Below are 18,017 nucleotides of genomic sequence, written 5' to 3'. Positions count from 1 at the left end.
AACCTTGGGCAAATTCTCTCAGCTGCCATTTCTTCATCATAAGTGGGGCTGATGATAGCTACCTTCTAGGGCTCTTATGAAGGATAAATTAGATAATGTATGCAAATCATTCAGCTCAGAGCCTGCTATATAGAAAGTGCTTGAAAAATGGCATCATCTGTCAGAGTGGGAAGAACAGGAGGGCTCCAATGGAGTGTGGAGACTAAACTGCAGAGTAACAGAGCACCAGAGGCTTATCTGGTGTAGCATTGCCCTTAGGTAAATTACCTTCTGGTCAGGAGGCAGCTTATTATAATAAAAAGCATGTTGAGGTGCCTGGGTGGCTCAGTCGGTTAAGCACCAGACTCTTGGTTTCAGCTCAGGTCATGATTTCACAGTTTGTGGGTTCAAGCCCCACATCAGGCACTGACACTGTAGAGTCTGCTTGGGAGTCTCTCTCTCCCTCTCTTTCTCTGCCACCTCCCCCCAAAAAATGAATAGATAAACTTACAAAAAAAAAGCATACAGACTTTAAAGACAGTAAACCAGACCTGGGCCTTCATCACAGTTCAGCTACTTTCTAACTGTGTAACTTCAGCACATTACTTGAGCCTCAGTTTCCTGTTTGTAACAACATCCGTCTCAATGAGTATTTCAAGATAAAAGAGAGGTGATTTATGTTAAAATCCCCAGCATAGGTCATCACTGGCTGTCTACGGTTCTGTGGATGTCTTACCTCCATGCTGGGTTGTCACCACTACTCTCTGCAATGCTATACTCCAGGAAGAGTATAACTTGAAAGGGTTACTAATCCCTCGAAACCCTCTGATCACAGATAAACTCATTTCCCGATCCTGCCACGTAAGCCACTGATCTGGTTTTGAAGACCTGATCACACATTGAAGACCACATTAAGGTTGTCACTCAAAGCTGTACTCATGATCAAAGCTGTGGAGCAAGGCTTGCTTCTGCCCAAGCACTCTGGGGATGGCACCAAACGACATGATGGAAAAGATAACAGACCTCCATGGAGTCATTTGCTCACAGATCAAGCTCTGGGTCTGGTTGCTTGAAGAGCAGGAAAGTCAGTGATGGAAGTTGATAAAGACAGTTCGTAGTTTTATTGACCACTTTAGGTGAATGCATATGTAAATTCAGCATCTAAAAAAATATCCACATGAAAGTCATAAAATGTGCACAGAAATTATGGCTTTTAAAAAATAAATTTCTTTTTTTAATTTTTAAAAGTTTATTTATTTATTTTGAGAGAGATAGAGGCAGCGTGAATAGGGGAGGAGCAGACAGAGGGAGAGAGAGAATCCAAAGCAGGCTCTTCGCTGCCAGTTCAGAGCCCAACTAGTGGGCTTAAACCCATAAAACCGAAAGATCAAGACCTGGGCTGAAGTCAGATGCTTAACTGGGTGACTGAGCCACCCAGGTGCCCCAAATTTTACTGAGTCTTTATTATTGACCAAGCCATTTGTTTCTAGACTTCTGCTATTATGAACATCACAGAGCAGAAACAACTGTAGAGATCGACTTGAGAAAAAAATGTGAGGAGAAAACCAAAACATGTTTCTACGAAATGGAGAAAACTACTTAGAGATCTATAAATGTAAAAAGAAACCCTCGTCCGTGGTAGACCAAAAGGATTACTACACACACGTGCACAGTCCCTGGCAATGACTCTTCTTGACCAAATTAGAATTTTGATCAAACTGTCATTTTATCAGCTTGTTTCCTTTCAGTGCACCCAGCCTCTGCTTCCTCACCTCTGGACCCTCCCCCAGCTCTGTTGTCCTACCTGCTGCTTCATTTCCTGCCGGCCCAAGCATCTCCCTCACGTCCTGTGTCTCTAGGACACCTGACCTGCTCTTTTCCAGTGTTCCATTAATCCTGCCATCCACTTTCTGCCCTCCTTGCTCCAGGCTGCTGAGCACTGCTGGAGAAAAACCTCCCAGCTTGTTTTGCTAGGTGTCACTAGGTATGTTTGCCTTCAGCCTGGACTGTCCTCCCCGCCGTCCTTCCACCCCAACCCCAAGACAAGCCTCTTGTCTCATCCCTCTTCAGAATCTCCACAATTTGTTTATCTTGCCTGCTAATTGCATGGCCTGGGCTATACTCCTCCATCGTGTTAAGCCTCCGATTCTCAGTTTGTAAAATAAAGGTAGTATTAGTTACCTTTGACAGGAAGTGGAAGACAGAATGATGTTTCTTTTTTTTTAATGTTTATTAATTATTTTTGAGAGAGAGAGAGAGCACGTACAAGCAGGGAAGGGCAGAGAGAGAGAAAAGGAGACACAGAATTCGAAACAGGCTCTAGGCTCTGAGCTGTCAGCACAGAGCCCATCGCGGGGCTCGAACCCATTGTGAGATTATGACCAGAGCTGAAGTTGAACGCTCAACCGGCTAAGCCACCCGTGCACCCCTAGAATGATGTTTCTTTTTTTTTTTAATTTTTTAAATATTTATGCAGTTTTGAGAGAGAGAGAGAGAGAGAGAGAGAGAAGTACAAGCAGGGGAGGGACAGAGAGAGAGGGAGACACAGAATTTGAAGCACGATTCAGGCTCTGAGCTGTCAACACAGCACAGAGCCCGACACAGGGCTCGAAGTCACAAACCTGAGCCGAAGTCGGATGCTTAAGACTGAGCCACGCAGGCACCCTTAAAATGACATTTCTAATATGCATAGCAATGAGGGGGAAAAAAAGATGTCCTCCTGAGAATTAAACTAGAAGATTCGCAAACAATGAAGGCGATTACATCTGCGGTCTGTAAGCCAAAATGTTGTCCATAAACATGGGATGTTATGATTTGGAAATGCACAGAAGTCCAACCAGAAGAAAAGAGGGGGTGGTCGCAAATAACCAGCTGAGCAGACCCTTCCTGCCAAGCAGGGAGGCTTGGTACACAGCCAATTCCACTCGGTGGGTCCTGAGGGCTGTGCACTTCAGACTCAGGGCTTTTGCACACCTACCTGTGCTTTGATCAGGGGGTGGGGAGACACAGTCTAGACTCTGCCTTTGTTCTCAGGGCCCCTTTCCCTCAGAGCTTGGTAGAGAGCCAGAAACTATCAGAGGCACTCAGTGAGGCTGCTTTCTTTCTTAAATGTTCAGTGAACCTATCCTAGTTCATCAATGACTTCCCGTCTCCTTTTTCATGAACCACATTTTAATTTGGCCTGAGAGCTTGGCCAGAGCCCCCTTTTTCCCTCAGCACTGCTGAGACAGAGCACTGGCTATGCGATCAGGTGTGTGTGTGTGTGTGTGCACCTCCTCACTGCGCTTGCTACCCATGCCCTTGGGAGAGTAAGTTCACCTCGTGGAGGGTCAGGTGGAAAAGGAATCACACACCTGGTCTTGCAACATAGGTTTGAACTACATGGGTCCACTTGCGTGGTTTTTAAAAGATAAGTACGACACTGTGAATGTCTTTTCTCTTCCTCGTTTATTTCTTTAATTTTTTAAAAAGTAATCTCTACGCCCTGCGTGGGGCTCGAACTCACGACCCCGAGACCAAGAGCTGCGTGCTCTACCAACTGAGCCAGCCAGGCACCCCCTTTATGATTTTCTGCATAACATTTTGCTTTCTCTAGTTTACTTTACTGTAAGAATACAGTATATAATACACAGAACGCACAAAGTATGTGTTCCTCGATTGTTTATGTTACCAGTCAGGCTTCCAGTCAACTGGAGGCTCTTGGTAGTTAGGTTTTCTGGGAGTCCAAAGTTGTATGCAGATTCCCAAGTGTGCGGGGTGAGGGTGCGGTTGGCTCGCCTACCCCTCAAATTGTTCAGGGTCCACTGTGCTACAAACACACAGAATTGTCAAAAGTGTCACCCCCAAAAAAGCCAGTCCTTCCCCTCCCCCACCCAGTGTATGCGTGAGGTAACGAAAAGCCAGTGGACCCTATTCTAGACACTTTGAACAGCAACAACAAAAAGTAGATCACTGGCACATCTTCCTTTTAAGGGCATAAGACAGCATTTTACAGGTGGAAAGTTCCTCATGCTCCACTGTGGATGTCACTCCCTCCCACTCAGTGTTTCCCGAGAGACAACGGGCTCCGATCTTCTCTCAATATCATGCCACTCGTGGCCCTGTTCCCTACAGGAAAACTCCATGGGACCTCAACCCCCACACCCGGCCCACGCTAGACTCCAGGACAGAGACAGCAGCCCAGCTAGCCCATGCTTCCTACTTCTCCCTCACCCCCTCACAAGGCAGTATCCAGAAGTTTTCAGAACCCCCGAGAAGTGTGGTTCTTCTTTTACACTCTGTTAATGACTACGTGTGTGTGTCTCCAAAGTCACATGTTGAAGCCCAAACCCCCAATGGGATGGTATCAGGAGGTGGGGTCTTTGGGAGGCAATTAGGTTTGAGATATATATATATATATCACCTTCTTTAAAAAATTTTTAATGTTTACTTATTTTTGAGAGAGAGAAACAGAGCATGAGCAGGGGAGGGGCAGAGAGAGATGGGGACACAGATTCTGAAGTAGGTGCCAGGCTCTGAACTGTCAGCACAGAGCCTGACGTGGGGCTCAAACTCATGAGCCATGAGATCATGACCTGAGCTGAAGTCAGATGCTCAACCTCAACCTACTGAGCCACTGGGGCGCCCCTATATACCACACCTTCTTAATCCATTCATCAGTCGATGGACATTTGGACTCTTTCCATAATTTGGCTATTGTTGATGGCACTGCTATAAACATTGGGGTCAATGTACCCCTTCGAATCAGCATTTTTGTATCCTTTGCATAAATACTTAGTAGTGCAATTTCTGGGTCTTAGGGTAGTTCTATTTTTAACTTTTTTTTTTTAATTTTTTTTAACGTTTATTTATTTTTGAGACAGAGAGAGACAGAGCATGAACAGCGGAGGGCAGAGAGAGAGGGAGACACAGAATCTGAAACAGGCTCCAGGCTCTGAGCTGTCAGCACAAAGCCTGACGCGGGGCTCGAACTCACGGACCGTGAAATCATGACCTGAGCCGAAGTCGGACGCTTAACCGATCAAGCCACCCAGGCGCCCCTCTATTTTTAACTTTTTGAGGAACCTCCATACTGTTTTCCAGAGCGGCTACACCAGTTTGCATTCCCACCAACAGTGCCAAAGCGTTTCCCTTTTTCTGCATCCTCGCCAACGTGAGTTGTTAATCTTAGCCATTCTGACTGGAATAAGGTGGTATCTCATTGTGGTTTTGATTTGTATTTCCCTGATGATGAGTGATGTTGAGCATTTTTTCATGTGTCTGTTAGCCATCTGAATGTATTCTTTGGAAAAGTGTCTATTCATGTCTTCTGCCCATGTCTTCACTGGATTGTTTGTTTTTTGGGTGTTGAGTTTGGTAAGTTCTTTATAGATTTTGGATACTAACCTTTTATCTGATATGTTATTTGCAAATATCTTCTCCCATTCTGCTGGTTGCCTTTCATTTTTGTTGATTGTTTCCTTTGCTGTGCAGAAGTTTTTTATCCTGATGAAGTCCCAATAGTTTATATTTGCTTTTGTTTTCCTTGCCTCCAGAGATATGTCTAGTAAGACATTGCTGTGGCCGAGGTCAAAGAGGTTGCTGCCTGTTTTCTCCTCTAGGATTTTTATAGTTTCCTGTCTTACATTTAGGTCTTTCATCCATTTTGAATTTATTTTTGTGTATGGTGTAAGAAAGTGGTCCAGGTTCATTCTTCTGCATGTTGTTGCCCAGTTGTCCCAATACCATTTGCTGAAGGGACTGTCTTTTTTATATTGGATTGTCTTTCCTGCTTTGTCAAAGATTAGTTGGCCGTACATTTATGCATCCATTTCTGGGTTCTCTCTTCTGTTCCATTGATCTATGTGTCTGTTTTTGTGCCAGGACCATACTGTCTTGATGATTACAGGTTTGTAATGCAGCTTAACATCTGGAATTGTGACATCTCTTGCTTTGGTTTTAGGAATTATTATCCTTGTATGAAGAGAAAGAAACCAAGGCTTGCTCTCTCCATCATACAGCAAGATGGCGGCCACCTACAAGCCAGGAAGTGGGCCTTCTCACCAAGAACCGAATCTGCCAGCATTTTGATTTTAGACTTCCAGCCTCCAGAATCATGACCAAAAAAATCAATGTCTGTTGTTTAAGCCACCACGTCTGTGATATTTTGTGATAGCAGCCTGAGCTGACTAAGACACTCTCATTGCTTTTTTCTCAAACAATCTTTATGGGGAATATCTGATGAATGTAATTCTGCACCATGTCACCTGAGGATCAAGGTGAAGTAATGTAAGTAGAATGCCAGTTGTTTAAGTAAATAATAAGTCCTACACAAGGAGGATTCTGGATCACGTACATATTTAGTACTTGCCAAAAAATCAAAAGAGTTGGCTAACCATAGCAGCCAAGAAAACAATCTGTTTCCTTGTAGAAATCTACCTCTCTTGGGACCTCTCTTGGGTTATGTGGATCCTTGCTTGGTGCCAGTTTTGTAAGATGCAGAATGGGAAGATTTGCCTTCTTATTTCCAGGCTCTGAGCTGCTGGTCACTCCCATTCTCTGCTAATGGTCTGGCTTGGTTTTCACTTTGAGCCCTCAAAGTTATTTCAATGATACCAAATGATTTCTACAGGCCTTGTTGCTTCTAACATAGTCTGCAAAATACCAGGTGCTACAGACCGCATGTTTGTGTCCTCCCCAAGTTCATACATTAAATCCTAATCCCCAGTGATGGTATTAGGAGGTGGAGCCTTTGGGATGTGGCTAGGCCTTGAAAGTTGGAGGCCCCATGAATGGGATTGGTGGTCTTACAAGAGACCCTGGAGAACGTTCTTGCCTCTTCTGACATGGTGAAAGATTAATACGTGAGGCAGTGCAGTCAGCTGGAACGTGCATGGTCCTGTAGTTGCATTCAAGTAAATAACAGACTGGCAAGTAAAAAAAGAAGAAGAAGAAAAGAAATGCAGGGAGAATGGCTAGCTGGCTGGTGGGCTGCATTAATAGGTGCACAGACCATCATGGGCCCTTCTTGGGGTTTCTTCTCAAAAATTCACCCAGGCCCTGGATCAATACATTTGTTCACGTCTATTTCGTCTGTTCACCATGTCTGTGAACCTCAGGGATGAGTGCTATCTCCTGCGGTCTGGTCTACTCACTTCCTGCCACAGCCTGGATGGAGAGAAAGCCCCGGGTCCACCTTGTCTCTCTCCAATGAGATCTTAATCTCCTGCTGGGTTGAGCCATTGCCTGCATGTCTGGAACAAAGTTCCTTCCACTGAGAATTCCGTCTCGCCACTTCCCAATCACTGCACACCCTCCTGCCCGTGTGAAGGGCATGTTCCTTAGAGTTGTGCGCATCCTTGGTTCATGCCATGACCATTGCTTCTTCCTAGTTATGTTACCTGCCTGTAGCAAATTCTTCAATATGTCTAGTCCTTTTTTCCTGCCCCTTTTCCTTCTGCTAGGCTGAAATACTACCTGGTTGGCCACAGGCTCCTAGAAGTGACAGGGCCCTTTGAGAAGCCTTGGGATTCCACAGCTGTGTGCATACATATGACCTTGAATCTAAGCCTGATTCCATTTGAGCCAGCGATCTGGAGTAGGAATGACTCTCTAGCTTTGGAAATCCTCACCTCTGAAATGGAGCTGACCCCCACAGACCTAGGTGCCCAAGCCAACCCTGGAAACAAACCCTCCAAAGCTTGGACTCTAATTCAGTGAGCACTCCAGCCCTGAGCGTGTTTATCTTCCCGCCAAAATGTTCCTCTTCTCGCCAAGGGCTGATCCCATAGCACTGGGCAGGGCCTCGCCCTAGGACTGAGGATTTCTGTCCTAATGCCATACCATATTTTATTTAGGATTTTTACTTGAACAGTCCTAAGCAAAAATGGCCATAGCTTTCTTTGGGGTGTGTTTGTTAGGTATTGCTACTGTGCTGGCTCATCCTGGTCTATTTAAATTTTATAACTTGTCTAAGGCCCATTTTAAGAAACCATATTGTCCTACAAATTAACTCCTTGATCCAGATTTTCTGACTTATTTGATAAAAGCAAACAAAGTCTTCTCTTAATATAACTTTACTTTCCTGTGTCTGGAGCTAATTGCTTTTATTCCATATTTTGTACATTTGTACTTTCTTCTTTTTTTCTTGTTTAGCTAATGGCTTACCTATTTACTTTCAAACAATCAGCTCCTGGATTTAGTTTTTAATTCTATATTTTTCTATTTTATATCCCGCGATTTTAGGCTCTTATCTTTATCCATCACATCCTTCTTCTCAAAGGTATATTTTGTTCTAGATCTAATTTCTTTCCATGGGTGCTTAATTCATTTAGTGTATCCTAACTCTTTAATTAATATGATCATTTAAAATCATGAGTGTTCCTCTGTGTAATATTTAGCTAAATCCCATGGTTCTGATATGTCATTTTCACTTTCATACTTTTTTCAGGCATTTTCTATTTCATTTTTGTTTTCCTTTTTGAGCCGAATGTTATCTAAGCATTTAACATTTTCAAGTAATAGGAATCTTTTATTTTCTGTTTTGTCATTAATTTCTGGTTTTACAGAATTGTGATCATATAATGTCATCCATGTGGTTCTACTTACTGGGGTATTTTAAGATTTTGCCTGTGGCCTGACATATGGCCAATTGCGAGTGTTCTAAGGACACTTGAAAAGATGTAATCTCTGTTTCAGGATCAGGACACAGACTTTGATATATTAGATCTACCATATCATTTCTATTTTTAGATCTTCTCTGTCCTCTCTTACCTCTTGTGCCCTGAGTCTGGCAAGAACTGCATCAATTATTTCTAACTATTCATTCTTTTTATATCTCCTATAGTGTTTGCTATTCACAATGAGATTATGTTATTCAGCGTGCAGGTACTCCTATTTTTTCTTCATTGTGACTTGTAACTCTTATCATTTTAGAATGTTCTTCTTAATCTCATTTAATGCTTTTTGCCCTGAAATCAGTAAGTTTGTGATCCCCAATATCTTTCTGTTCGCGTATTCCTGTTACATCTTTTCCATTCTTGTGTTTTCAAGCTTTCTGAATGACTATTTTATGCATTTTCTTATATGTAACATAAAGCTGTGTTACGGTTAGGGCTTGAATACGAAGTTGTGTTTCTTAGATAAGCACGTTGAGTACATTTAACTTTTATTCACATAAGATGTTCCGTCTCAGTTCTAGTATATTATTTTGTTGTGCTTTCTGTTTTGTAACTTTCCAGACAATTCACTCTGTGATTTTGTTTCTAGTTGTGTGCATATGTTTTAATCAGTTGAAAGGTTTGCATGTTTGTTACTGTGATTATAATTATAATGTTACTTGATGTCTTTAATCATCTATCTCTTTAGATTGTTGACTCCCTACGGTATTTCTTTCTTTTCTCCCTTTTCTTAATCACCAGATTTTAGTTGATTATATTTTTTTGTCACTATGTTCCTTTGTACGAAGATGCATATTTTCAATCTCTATAATTTATCAGCTCGAAATATTTTTCCCCATCATTATGGAGGTGGAAATCATTTTTACACCAAATCCCACTTTCCCTTTCCTCCCACCTTTTGTTATATCCTTTTAAAATTGTGAGGCTTCCGAAAAACAAATAACCCAGTGAAGAAATGGGCAGAAAACATGAATAGACACTTCTCTAAAGAAGACATCCAGATGGCCAACAGGCACATGAAAAGATGTTCAACGTCGCTCCTTATCAGGGAAATACAAATCAAAACCACACTCAGATATCACCTCATGCCGGTCAGAGTGGCCAAAATGAACAAATCAGGAGACTATAGATGTTGGAGAGGATGTGGAGAAATGGTAACCCTCTTGCACTGTTGGTGGGAATGCAAATTGGTGCAGCCACTCTGGAAAGCAGTTTGGAGGTTCCTCAGAAAATTAAAAATAGACCTACCCTATGACCCAGCAATAGCACTGCTAGGAATTTATCTAAGGGATACAGGAGTACTGATGCATAGGGGCACTTGTACCCCAATGTTTATAGCAGCACTCTCAACAATAGCCAAATTATGGAAAGACCCGAAATGTCCATCAACTGATGAATGGATAAAGAAATTGTGGTTTATATACACAATGGAATACTACGTGGCAATGAGAAAGAATGAAATATGGCCCTTTGTAGCAACGTGGATGGAACTGGAGAGTGTGATGCTAAGTGAAATAAGCCATACAGAGAAAGACAGATACCATATGGTTTCACTCTTATGTGGATCCTGAGAAACTTGACAGACACCCATGGGGGAGGGGAAGGAAAAAAAAAGAGGTTAGAGTGGGAGAGAGCCAAAGCATAAGAGACTCTTAAAAACTGAGAACAAACTGAGGGTTGATGGGGGGTGGGAGGGAGGGGAGGGTGGGTGATGGGTATTGAGGAGGGCACCTTTTGGGATGAGCACTGGGTGTTGTATGGAAACCAATTTGACAATAAATTTCATATTTAAAAAAAATGAATAAATAAATAAATAAGCATTATATGAAAAAAATAATAATAAAATAAAATAAAATAAAATAAAATAAAATAAAATAAAATTGTGAGGCTTTGCAGCATTTACGTTCTCTTGCGTAACCCTAAACTCCTTTATTTATTGTCTCCTTAGTCGGACACTTAATTCAATGCATTCGTTTTGGAACAGCCTTCCCACTCACCTCGCCTGTGGTGACCTATTTTCAGCTTTGTGCTTGGACATGGATGGTTTTGAATGAATGACAACGAAGGGCTTGGAGGAATTCTGCTCCTCTGTCCTATTGGAACTCAGTTGACTCCCAAGGACATATCTTTGCAGCCTCGGACCATTTCTGCTCCTCACCATCTGGGGGCACTGCCAGGCTCTCCCGAGAGTCTGAAATGTCTCAAAGTCGGGTTCCTGCGACTCCTCTCGGCGCTGGAGAAGGACGCCGGCGGAGGGGAGGTGCAGTGCGGTCCTCCCGCCGGAAGAGGACGCCGCGGCGAGGCGACCTTAGGCGCAGGCGCCGGCGCGCCCCTCTCCCGGCCGCACGCGCTCCTTGACCCCGCGCCGGCGCGCGCCCTGCGGACTCGGCGTAGGGGTTGGCGCCGGTTCGGGTCCGGCCGTCGCGGGCTTACGCCGAGTGCGCCCTGCCCGCCCTCTCCGCGGCGTCCCGGCCCCCGTGCGCCGCCGCGGCCCATGGGGAGAGTCGGCCGGGCAGGCCGGGTAAGTGGCGCCCGAGGCGGCGTCGGGGCGCGCGGCCTGGCGGGGAGCCGGGGCCGGAGCGCCTCCCCGGGCGGCGCTGCACGCGAGGCCGCGGCTGTAGGCCGCGCCGCGAGGGGACGAGAGGTCCCAGAGCGGCCCTCCGAGCGGCCGGCGGCCCGGCGGGCCCCCGGCCCCGGCGGCGGGCGACCCGCCGAGTTTGCCCTCGCGCCCGCCGCCGCTTTCCTTTATTTGCCTCGGGGCATCGGGCCCTCGAGCTCCTCCTGTCTTCCTGTTCTCCCCTTTCCCGTCCGTGCCCTTCCGTCCCTGGGACCCGCGGACGTGGTGGGTTTTTTCCGCGTTTTGAAAAAGTTGCTCGGTCCCTAGACCCTAGTGGCCAGGCTTGTGTCACCTGTGGCCCAGCACCCTTGGCCCCTCCAGGGCCTCGGGCAGCGGAGAGGAGGGAAGCCGCTTCCTTCCCCGGCCGCAGAACGGGCAGCTCCGAATGCTGACGCTTCTCAAAGGCCGCAGTGTACCTAGCCGCCGATGGAAGACCTGGCTCCGGCATTCCCTCGGTCCTCGTGCTTGAGCGGGGTTTCAGCTCCGATGTGCGGTCACCAAGCGTTGTCTTTGAGCGTTTCTCCGTGCCCAGACCATGCGTCCTGAACAGCAGGTGCAAGATAAATGAGAGTCGGTCCCTCCTCGCAGGGAGTTTGGTCTCCAGGGGAACGAGCCTCAAAACCCAAGCCTGGGTTGATCCAGGGGACTGGAGTGGGGACGAGAGGGAACGAGGCTTATAACGGAGCTTCGGGGGTGTTGTGTTAGATGCGCAAGGTCGGGGAAAGGTTCCTGCAGAGGAAGTAAGTGTACCAGGTAGCACAGGTGAAGCCGCATAGTGCGTTCTGGAAATTGCAGGTAAGGTAGAGTTTGGAGGAGTGGGTAGTCAGGCGAGATGGAGAACGTTCTCTGAGAAGTCGGTAACGGAGAGGCGTGGAAGGTACTTCTTGTAGAGGCAAGCATATGGATCGAAAATAGAGTGTTCTGGATAAGGGCAAAGTTCTGCGTGTACTCGGATGAGGACTGTGTCTCCTGGCAACAGGTGGAGTTTGTAGAGTGCAGCTCAGTTTCCCCATTTCTAGGTCATAAAGACCACAGCTGTTTTGACTGTATTGGAGATATTTAGGGCATACGGAGTCGTGAATTAGTAACTTAAGCAGAGGGTGTGTTTTAGAATTTTGCTAAGAAATGTGCTGCATACCGCGCGGCTTAGAGCAAGTGGGTTGTGAGGTGGACGAGAAAGAACGAGGTGTAACAGAAGTGTTATCGGTGAAAAACCATGCTGGTTGTGGAGGTCTGTGATGACTAAGGGCAACCTCCATGGGAAATAAGAGTTTGGGGAGAACTGTCGCTGTGTTCCCAAATGTAACCGTATAAAGTGGGTTTCTTTTTACCTGGTTTAAACCACCCTCAGGGAACAGATGATCCAGGGGCTAGTGATCCCTCAAGTGTTTTGCAATAGTAAACAGTGAAGGATGTTGGGCCAGACAACGCAAACTGTAGACGACGCTCGTGGACTCTGTTGCGGTCCACCCCAGCCTAAGACTGGATGTGACCGGGGGGTCTGAAGAAAGTGTTTTAATTCTTCAAAAAGGCTCTGTTAATTTTATATGAGGCAGATGCCTCTTAGTACTTATTTCCGGTCATTTTGATGGACGTCAACGTGCCCGGCACCTCCTCTGTTCCCCTCTTTTTCCTTTCTGCCTGTATGTACTTCCTGTCTTGTTCAGGCTTCAGCTTTGCTGTGTGATAGCTGAGTATCTATCTAATGATTGAAAAGAAGAAAGCCTCTTGCCATGCTGCTGCTTTAGGGGCTCAGAACTCAGACCTTGCCTCATGGTTAGTTGTGTGGTGGTGGTACTGTTCCTCCCGTTGTGATGGCGACGATTTAAAATTCACCATAGTTCTGTCCAGCACCACTTACTGTAAGACGTGGTCTTAAAAGGCAGGTCTGCAGATGTTGTCTCACCATGTGATTCAAGTAGGGGCACTGCCGTTTTCCACCCGTTCGCTTCATGCTTAAGACATTTAGAGGGTATTTGTGAAGTGCTTACAGTGTTCAAAGCGTGGTGCTCAGCTGGAGATACAAAGGTGAAGACGAAAACAGACCTTCCGCCTTTAAAGGGCGTTAAAAGAGGAAGAGACCAGAGTGTCAGCCAGGAGGCAGCGTAACATGTACAAATTGCTCCGACGTGCGTGTGTTCGGGGAAACAAATTGGGGGTGGGTGGTTTTGTGTGGGGGTAGCTGTCACTAAAGGCTTCAGAGATGCACTGGAGAGAGGAGTTAGGCGGGCTGCTCCTGAGCAGCCTCCTTCCGCGTTCTTTCTGTACTAGTTGTACATGTAAAAAATACTTTGCCAGCTTGGGTAGGAGTTTAAAAAGTCACCGTTCTTATGGCAGAACCATGTTTACTGTGTTTGTTCTCAAGGAAGAAAAACGGAGCGTGTAGGGAAGACGTGGCGATCAGAGTGTGGTGTTCCGGTAAAAAAGAGATAGCAGGTATTTTAAAGAAGTTCTAAAAGCGGTGTGTTTGCGCTTGTATTTGACCCTGGCTTAACGCATACCCAGATGTTAGAAAGCACTAGTTTTTACGACGTGGCAGGAGGCTTCATACGGTAAATGTGTTCTGTCGTCCGAGGAACAGCTCAGCCGTGTTAGCTGAAGTTCAGGACCTGGCGGAGTCCGGTCAATGCCGCTTACCTTTTCAGTGACTGCAGTGGGAGGGTGAAGGAATCAGCTGTGGTATGTTACGGTAGGAGTGCTTACGACGGCTGAAATGACGACGTGCACACCTTTTAAGGAGTAAGTGCCGTAAACTTACGCAAATCGTGTTGTATAAAAGGAGGTGGTGAGGGATTGATGGGAATGGGGTTCAGGGTCCTGCCCGCCCCTGGGCTGGGGACATCACTTGGATGGGATGGGGGGACCTTCCGGGTCGAATGTGGTTTCTCGTCCAGATTCTGACTCTCGTTCTACGGGGTAAACTCGCTGGTGCTTGTAGCGTTACAGTAACGACAAGCGGGCCATACGTGTGTGGTGTGTGGATGGGTAATGAGTGTGTCGTTGCTGCGATGAATCCGGTTCTGTGAAGTTGAAGTTCCGTCCCAGTGAGAAAAGCAAAGGAGCTCTTCTGGGTGCGATCCGTACGCTGTGTGTTACAGAAAACTAGCAGGTGCTGCCAAGATGACATCAGCTTCTCGTCTTTAAAGTCTGTTTGCGAAGGTTTTGAGAACAGATACGAGGAAGTTTAAATGTCATTTTTGAAGCTTACAGAGTGAGGCGCATCAGATGGAGTGGTCCACAGGCCATCTTCAATTTGGAAAGGGATCAGAGGAAGCATGGTCCCACAGGACCTCATTAATTCAGCCCCGGAATCTTTGTTAAATACTGGATTCTTGGATGGAAGCACTCGGTTGGAAGAAGAGATCTTCTATACTGTTTGACTTTTTTTAACCCCCAAATCTGGGGAAATACTTCTGTTAGAGTTTACTCTTCCTGGTAGGGAGATGTCCTAGAGTTAATTAGACGGCAGCCTGGTACCTCATCCTCACTTTCCCAGGGCTGCTCCCTCCCGCCCTGTTACCTAGACTTCTGTTTGCTTTCAATTGTGGTGAGTGTACGTAACACAGAGCTTAGGGTTGTGACCGTTTTTAAGGGCGCAGTACCGTGTCGGTAGGTACACACGCGTACAACCGTCACGAGTGCCTGTCTCCAGAACCTTTGGCCTGCCTTTCGCTTCCTGGTGGAACCTGTGGCATTGTGCAGTTTCGGTGTTGATGCATGTGGCTAAGCAGACTTTCTTTAATTAGGAATGTCTCAGCAAGTGTTTATTTGTTAAATTCCTACCCTGTGCCAGAAATTGGAGATGCAAAAATGGATAAGCTGATCTTTTCCCTTGTAGTTCAGTGGGCATTTGGTTAACCTGTTTCCATTGGCACAAATATATTCGTAAATACTATCTTTTTTCTAATCTTTATTTATTTTTGAGAGAGAGAGAGAGAGAGAGAGTGCAAGGGGGAGGGGCAGAGAGAGAGGGAGACACGGCATCCGAAGCAGCTCCAGGCTCTGAGCTGTCAGCACAGAGCCCGACGCGGGGCTCGAACTCACAAACCGCAAGGTCATGACCTGAGCCGAAGTCGGACGCTTAGTCGACTGAGCCACCCAGGTCCCTCACGTAAATACTATTTTTGATGAGGTTGTTAAGTTTCTTAGGAGGAGCTACTGGGAGAAGTGGAGTTTGGGTTGCAAGCAGATTTTGTTGATCTTTGTTTACAATTTCCTAGAAAGCTTCATTGTGTCTGTTTGTTTCCCAGAATGTGTTAGTCTTCCCTTGCCTTTATGAGAATAAAGAAAGGTAAAACAAACGAACCCTGGTTTAACGAGGCTTCCGTCTGGTGTCTGGTTGAATGAAGAGAGCCCAGACAGTTCAGCCAGGCGCGATGAAAGATGCCTGGTCGTTTGGAGGTAGTTTGAGAACCACGGGACTAAGCTGGACATGGGGCATTGTTTCTCTTTGCTGTTGCTCTGAGTTTTTCGGATTAGCTGTAAAGTTTATGTATTTAGATAAGAACGATTGTTTTGAATACCACTAGGCTGTGAGGGAAGTGCACAAAAGCCTCTGATCTGGGTGCCTCAGTGTTCCTTCTGGGGCCGTCGTCATTGGCCAGAGATTTCAGAAAGGAGGCTTGGGTGCGGTTTGCAAACGGTACTCACTGTGCTGTTGGCCTGACTTCTGTTCAGCTGTGGGTCAGGCGGGAGCTTAGTGTGCGGCTAGTGAGGGGAGCTCGGCAGGCTGGGTCTGGGTTTTCACGGCGTTTCCCGATAGTGTGGATTGAAGTGGACGCCGGGGGCGGCGGGGTGGGTTCCTTACTTCTTCTTTATCGCCTCAGTGACTCAAGCTCAACGTGACAATGGGTTGCCAAGTTCTTGAATAAAACGTTCACTTTGTCTGGCACTGCAGGCAGTGGGCATTCGTTTCCCTGTTGGATATGCTGTCTAGGAAATTCTTTGTTCGCACTATCAGCCGAGCTGGTGAGTTGTCACAGAAGCCTTACCCAGGAGAACGTGCTAGCATTCCTCCATTTTTGGGTGATTCATTAGAGCAAGTCAGGCACCAGTACCCTGGGCTCTGCTTTTATTCTCCCTGCTTCTGTACTACCTTGGGGGCCTTTCATTCAGAAATCAAACCTGAGAGCTTGTATGGAAGCTGAGGGCTCGAATATTAAGGACTAGAAGAAACTGAACAGCAGCATCAGTTGAGTGGGCACTGACTTCCAGGCTGAGAGCAGCTCTGCCCAGCCCCAGAGCAGCTCCTCTGGGGGAATCCTGTCGGTCCCCACCGCATGCAGAGTGGAACCGAGGACAGCCAGCAGCTTGCGGTGGCAGGGTCTTAGAGTCCCAGCCATAGAAGCGAGGAGACGTAAGCATAGACCAGACAGATTTTGCCCTGAGTCAGACATAACCGGGGGGAAAATTAAATATTTTCCTTCTCGTCTGTATTGCCTTCCCTTCCTGAGAGACAGACACAGGCGAAACAGGGATTTGTTTAACACGGTTTCTATGGCAAAATGCTGTCTGGACCTGGGAACTGACAGATTTTTGGAATGTGCCCATAAATCAGAAAATACCTGTGCTGTTTATTTGCATTTTGGGGATTTCAGTCAATTTTTTTTTTCTCTTTGTGAGAAAGAGATTGATTTCTTATTTTGAGAAGTGGGCTGTGTTGTGGTTTCACCCAGAACGTTGAGGTTGTATTTAAATTTAAAGGTGGCCGTAGGGATTTAGTGGCAAGGGCTGTGTTCACATGACTAGGTTTGGAGTGGGTCTTCTCACCTTGACCTTGGGCGGATTTATCTCCCAAAGTCCCAGGTCTGTACCAGGTTAGGCTTGAACAGCAAATAACTGCATTTAATACCACCCTGGCTTGGTAAGACTTAATATGTGTGAAATGCTGCTTGTTTTTGTTGTTATTTTGTATTCCTCCATTCTGCAAGGATATTATGTATTGATCATTTACATGTGGATTATTGATTTTCTCTTTGCGATCAGTGTTATTAGAGATTACAAATTTAAACTAACTCGACTCTCTTCAACATTCAGTCATAGTTTGTGAAAATACAGCTTCTGTGAGATCATTTCTGTTCTTTTTTTTCCTTATTTCTAGGCATATGTTTAGATTTCTTCTCCATCAAGGGTAGCTAATAGTGCTAAATCAACCTGGTAATGCAGTGTTGTAAAGTTTGTACTTTTTGTTGTTGAGACAAAGAATTTTTAAAAATCGGATATATATAATTGACAATATGTAATTACTAATAATAATCATTAAGTACAATAGAACAGAATGATTTCACTCAAGAATTACTTGACCACATGATCTTGTAGGTGGGAAAATTAATTCTGCAAATTTATTTGTAAAATAATACGTGGCTATCCTTTTGCGTATCAGGACACTGATTGGTGGTTATCGGTCATCGTGGCTTCTTTTGCTCGGGGTTCCTGGACTAGACCGTCTCCTCGAATACCTTTTACTTCTAAACTTCTGTGATACTGAGTTATTTTAACATGAAAAGATGTGATATCTTTACTGGAGTTTGCATTCTTTCAACCCCATACCCCTTGCCTTTCAGCATTAAACTGGAAAGATGTCCCTGTATGATGACCTGGGAGTAGAGACCAGTGATTCAAAAACAGAAGGCTGGTCCAAAAACTTCAAACTTCTGCAGTCCCAGCTTCAGGTGAAGAAGGCGGCCCTCACACAAGCCAAGGTGAGATAAGCCCTGTGTGAGTGCAGAAGTCTGCAAAGCAGGGGCTCCTTAGGATTGACACAA

The 18,017-nt window shown here is 45.7% G+C and overlaps 1 protein-coding gene and 1 long non-coding RNA gene across 4 annotated transcripts in view; one reads left to right on the top strand and one right to left on the bottom strand.

The window, feature by feature from the left end:
* LOC131483627 (uncharacterized) overlaps positions 1-10,873 on the bottom strand; it is a 37,290-nt gene extending 26,417 nt beyond the window's left edge. Inside the window, exon 1 of the long non-coding RNA XR_009247817.1 lies at positions 10,634-10,873. This is a non-coding gene — a long non-coding RNA (uncharacterized LOC131483627). The remainder of the gene's footprint in view (positions 1-10,633) is intronic.
* Positions 10,874-11,020: 147 nt separating this feature from the next.
* RBM17 (RNA binding motif protein 17) overlaps positions 11,021-18,017 on the top strand; it is a 28,491-nt gene continuing 21,494 nt past the window's right edge. Inside the window, exons 1-2 of one of the 3 annotated variants that reach the window (XM_058681971.1) lie at positions 11,021-11,157; positions 17,817-17,954. In XM_058681971.1, the coding sequence (XP_058537954.1) occupies positions 17,832-17,954 (123 nt within the window). In that variant the 5' untranslated portion in view covers positions 11,021-11,157; positions 17,817-17,831. Of the gene's footprint in view, positions 11,158-16,149; positions 16,222-17,816; positions 17,955-18,017 lie in introns of those variants that run through there. The other 2 variants (XM_058681969.1, XM_058681970.1) reach the window with 2 other exon arrangements.

The sequence above is a fragment of the Neofelis nebulosa genome, chromosome 8 (assembly GCF_028018385.1).
Source record: "Neofelis nebulosa isolate mNeoNeb1 chromosome 8, mNeoNeb1.pri, whole genome shotgun sequence".
In the NCBI taxonomy this organism is placed as follows: domain Eukaryota; kingdom Metazoa; phylum Chordata; class Mammalia; order Carnivora; family Felidae; genus Neofelis; species Neofelis nebulosa.
This window is presented reverse-complemented; position numbering and strand designations above follow the sequence as displayed.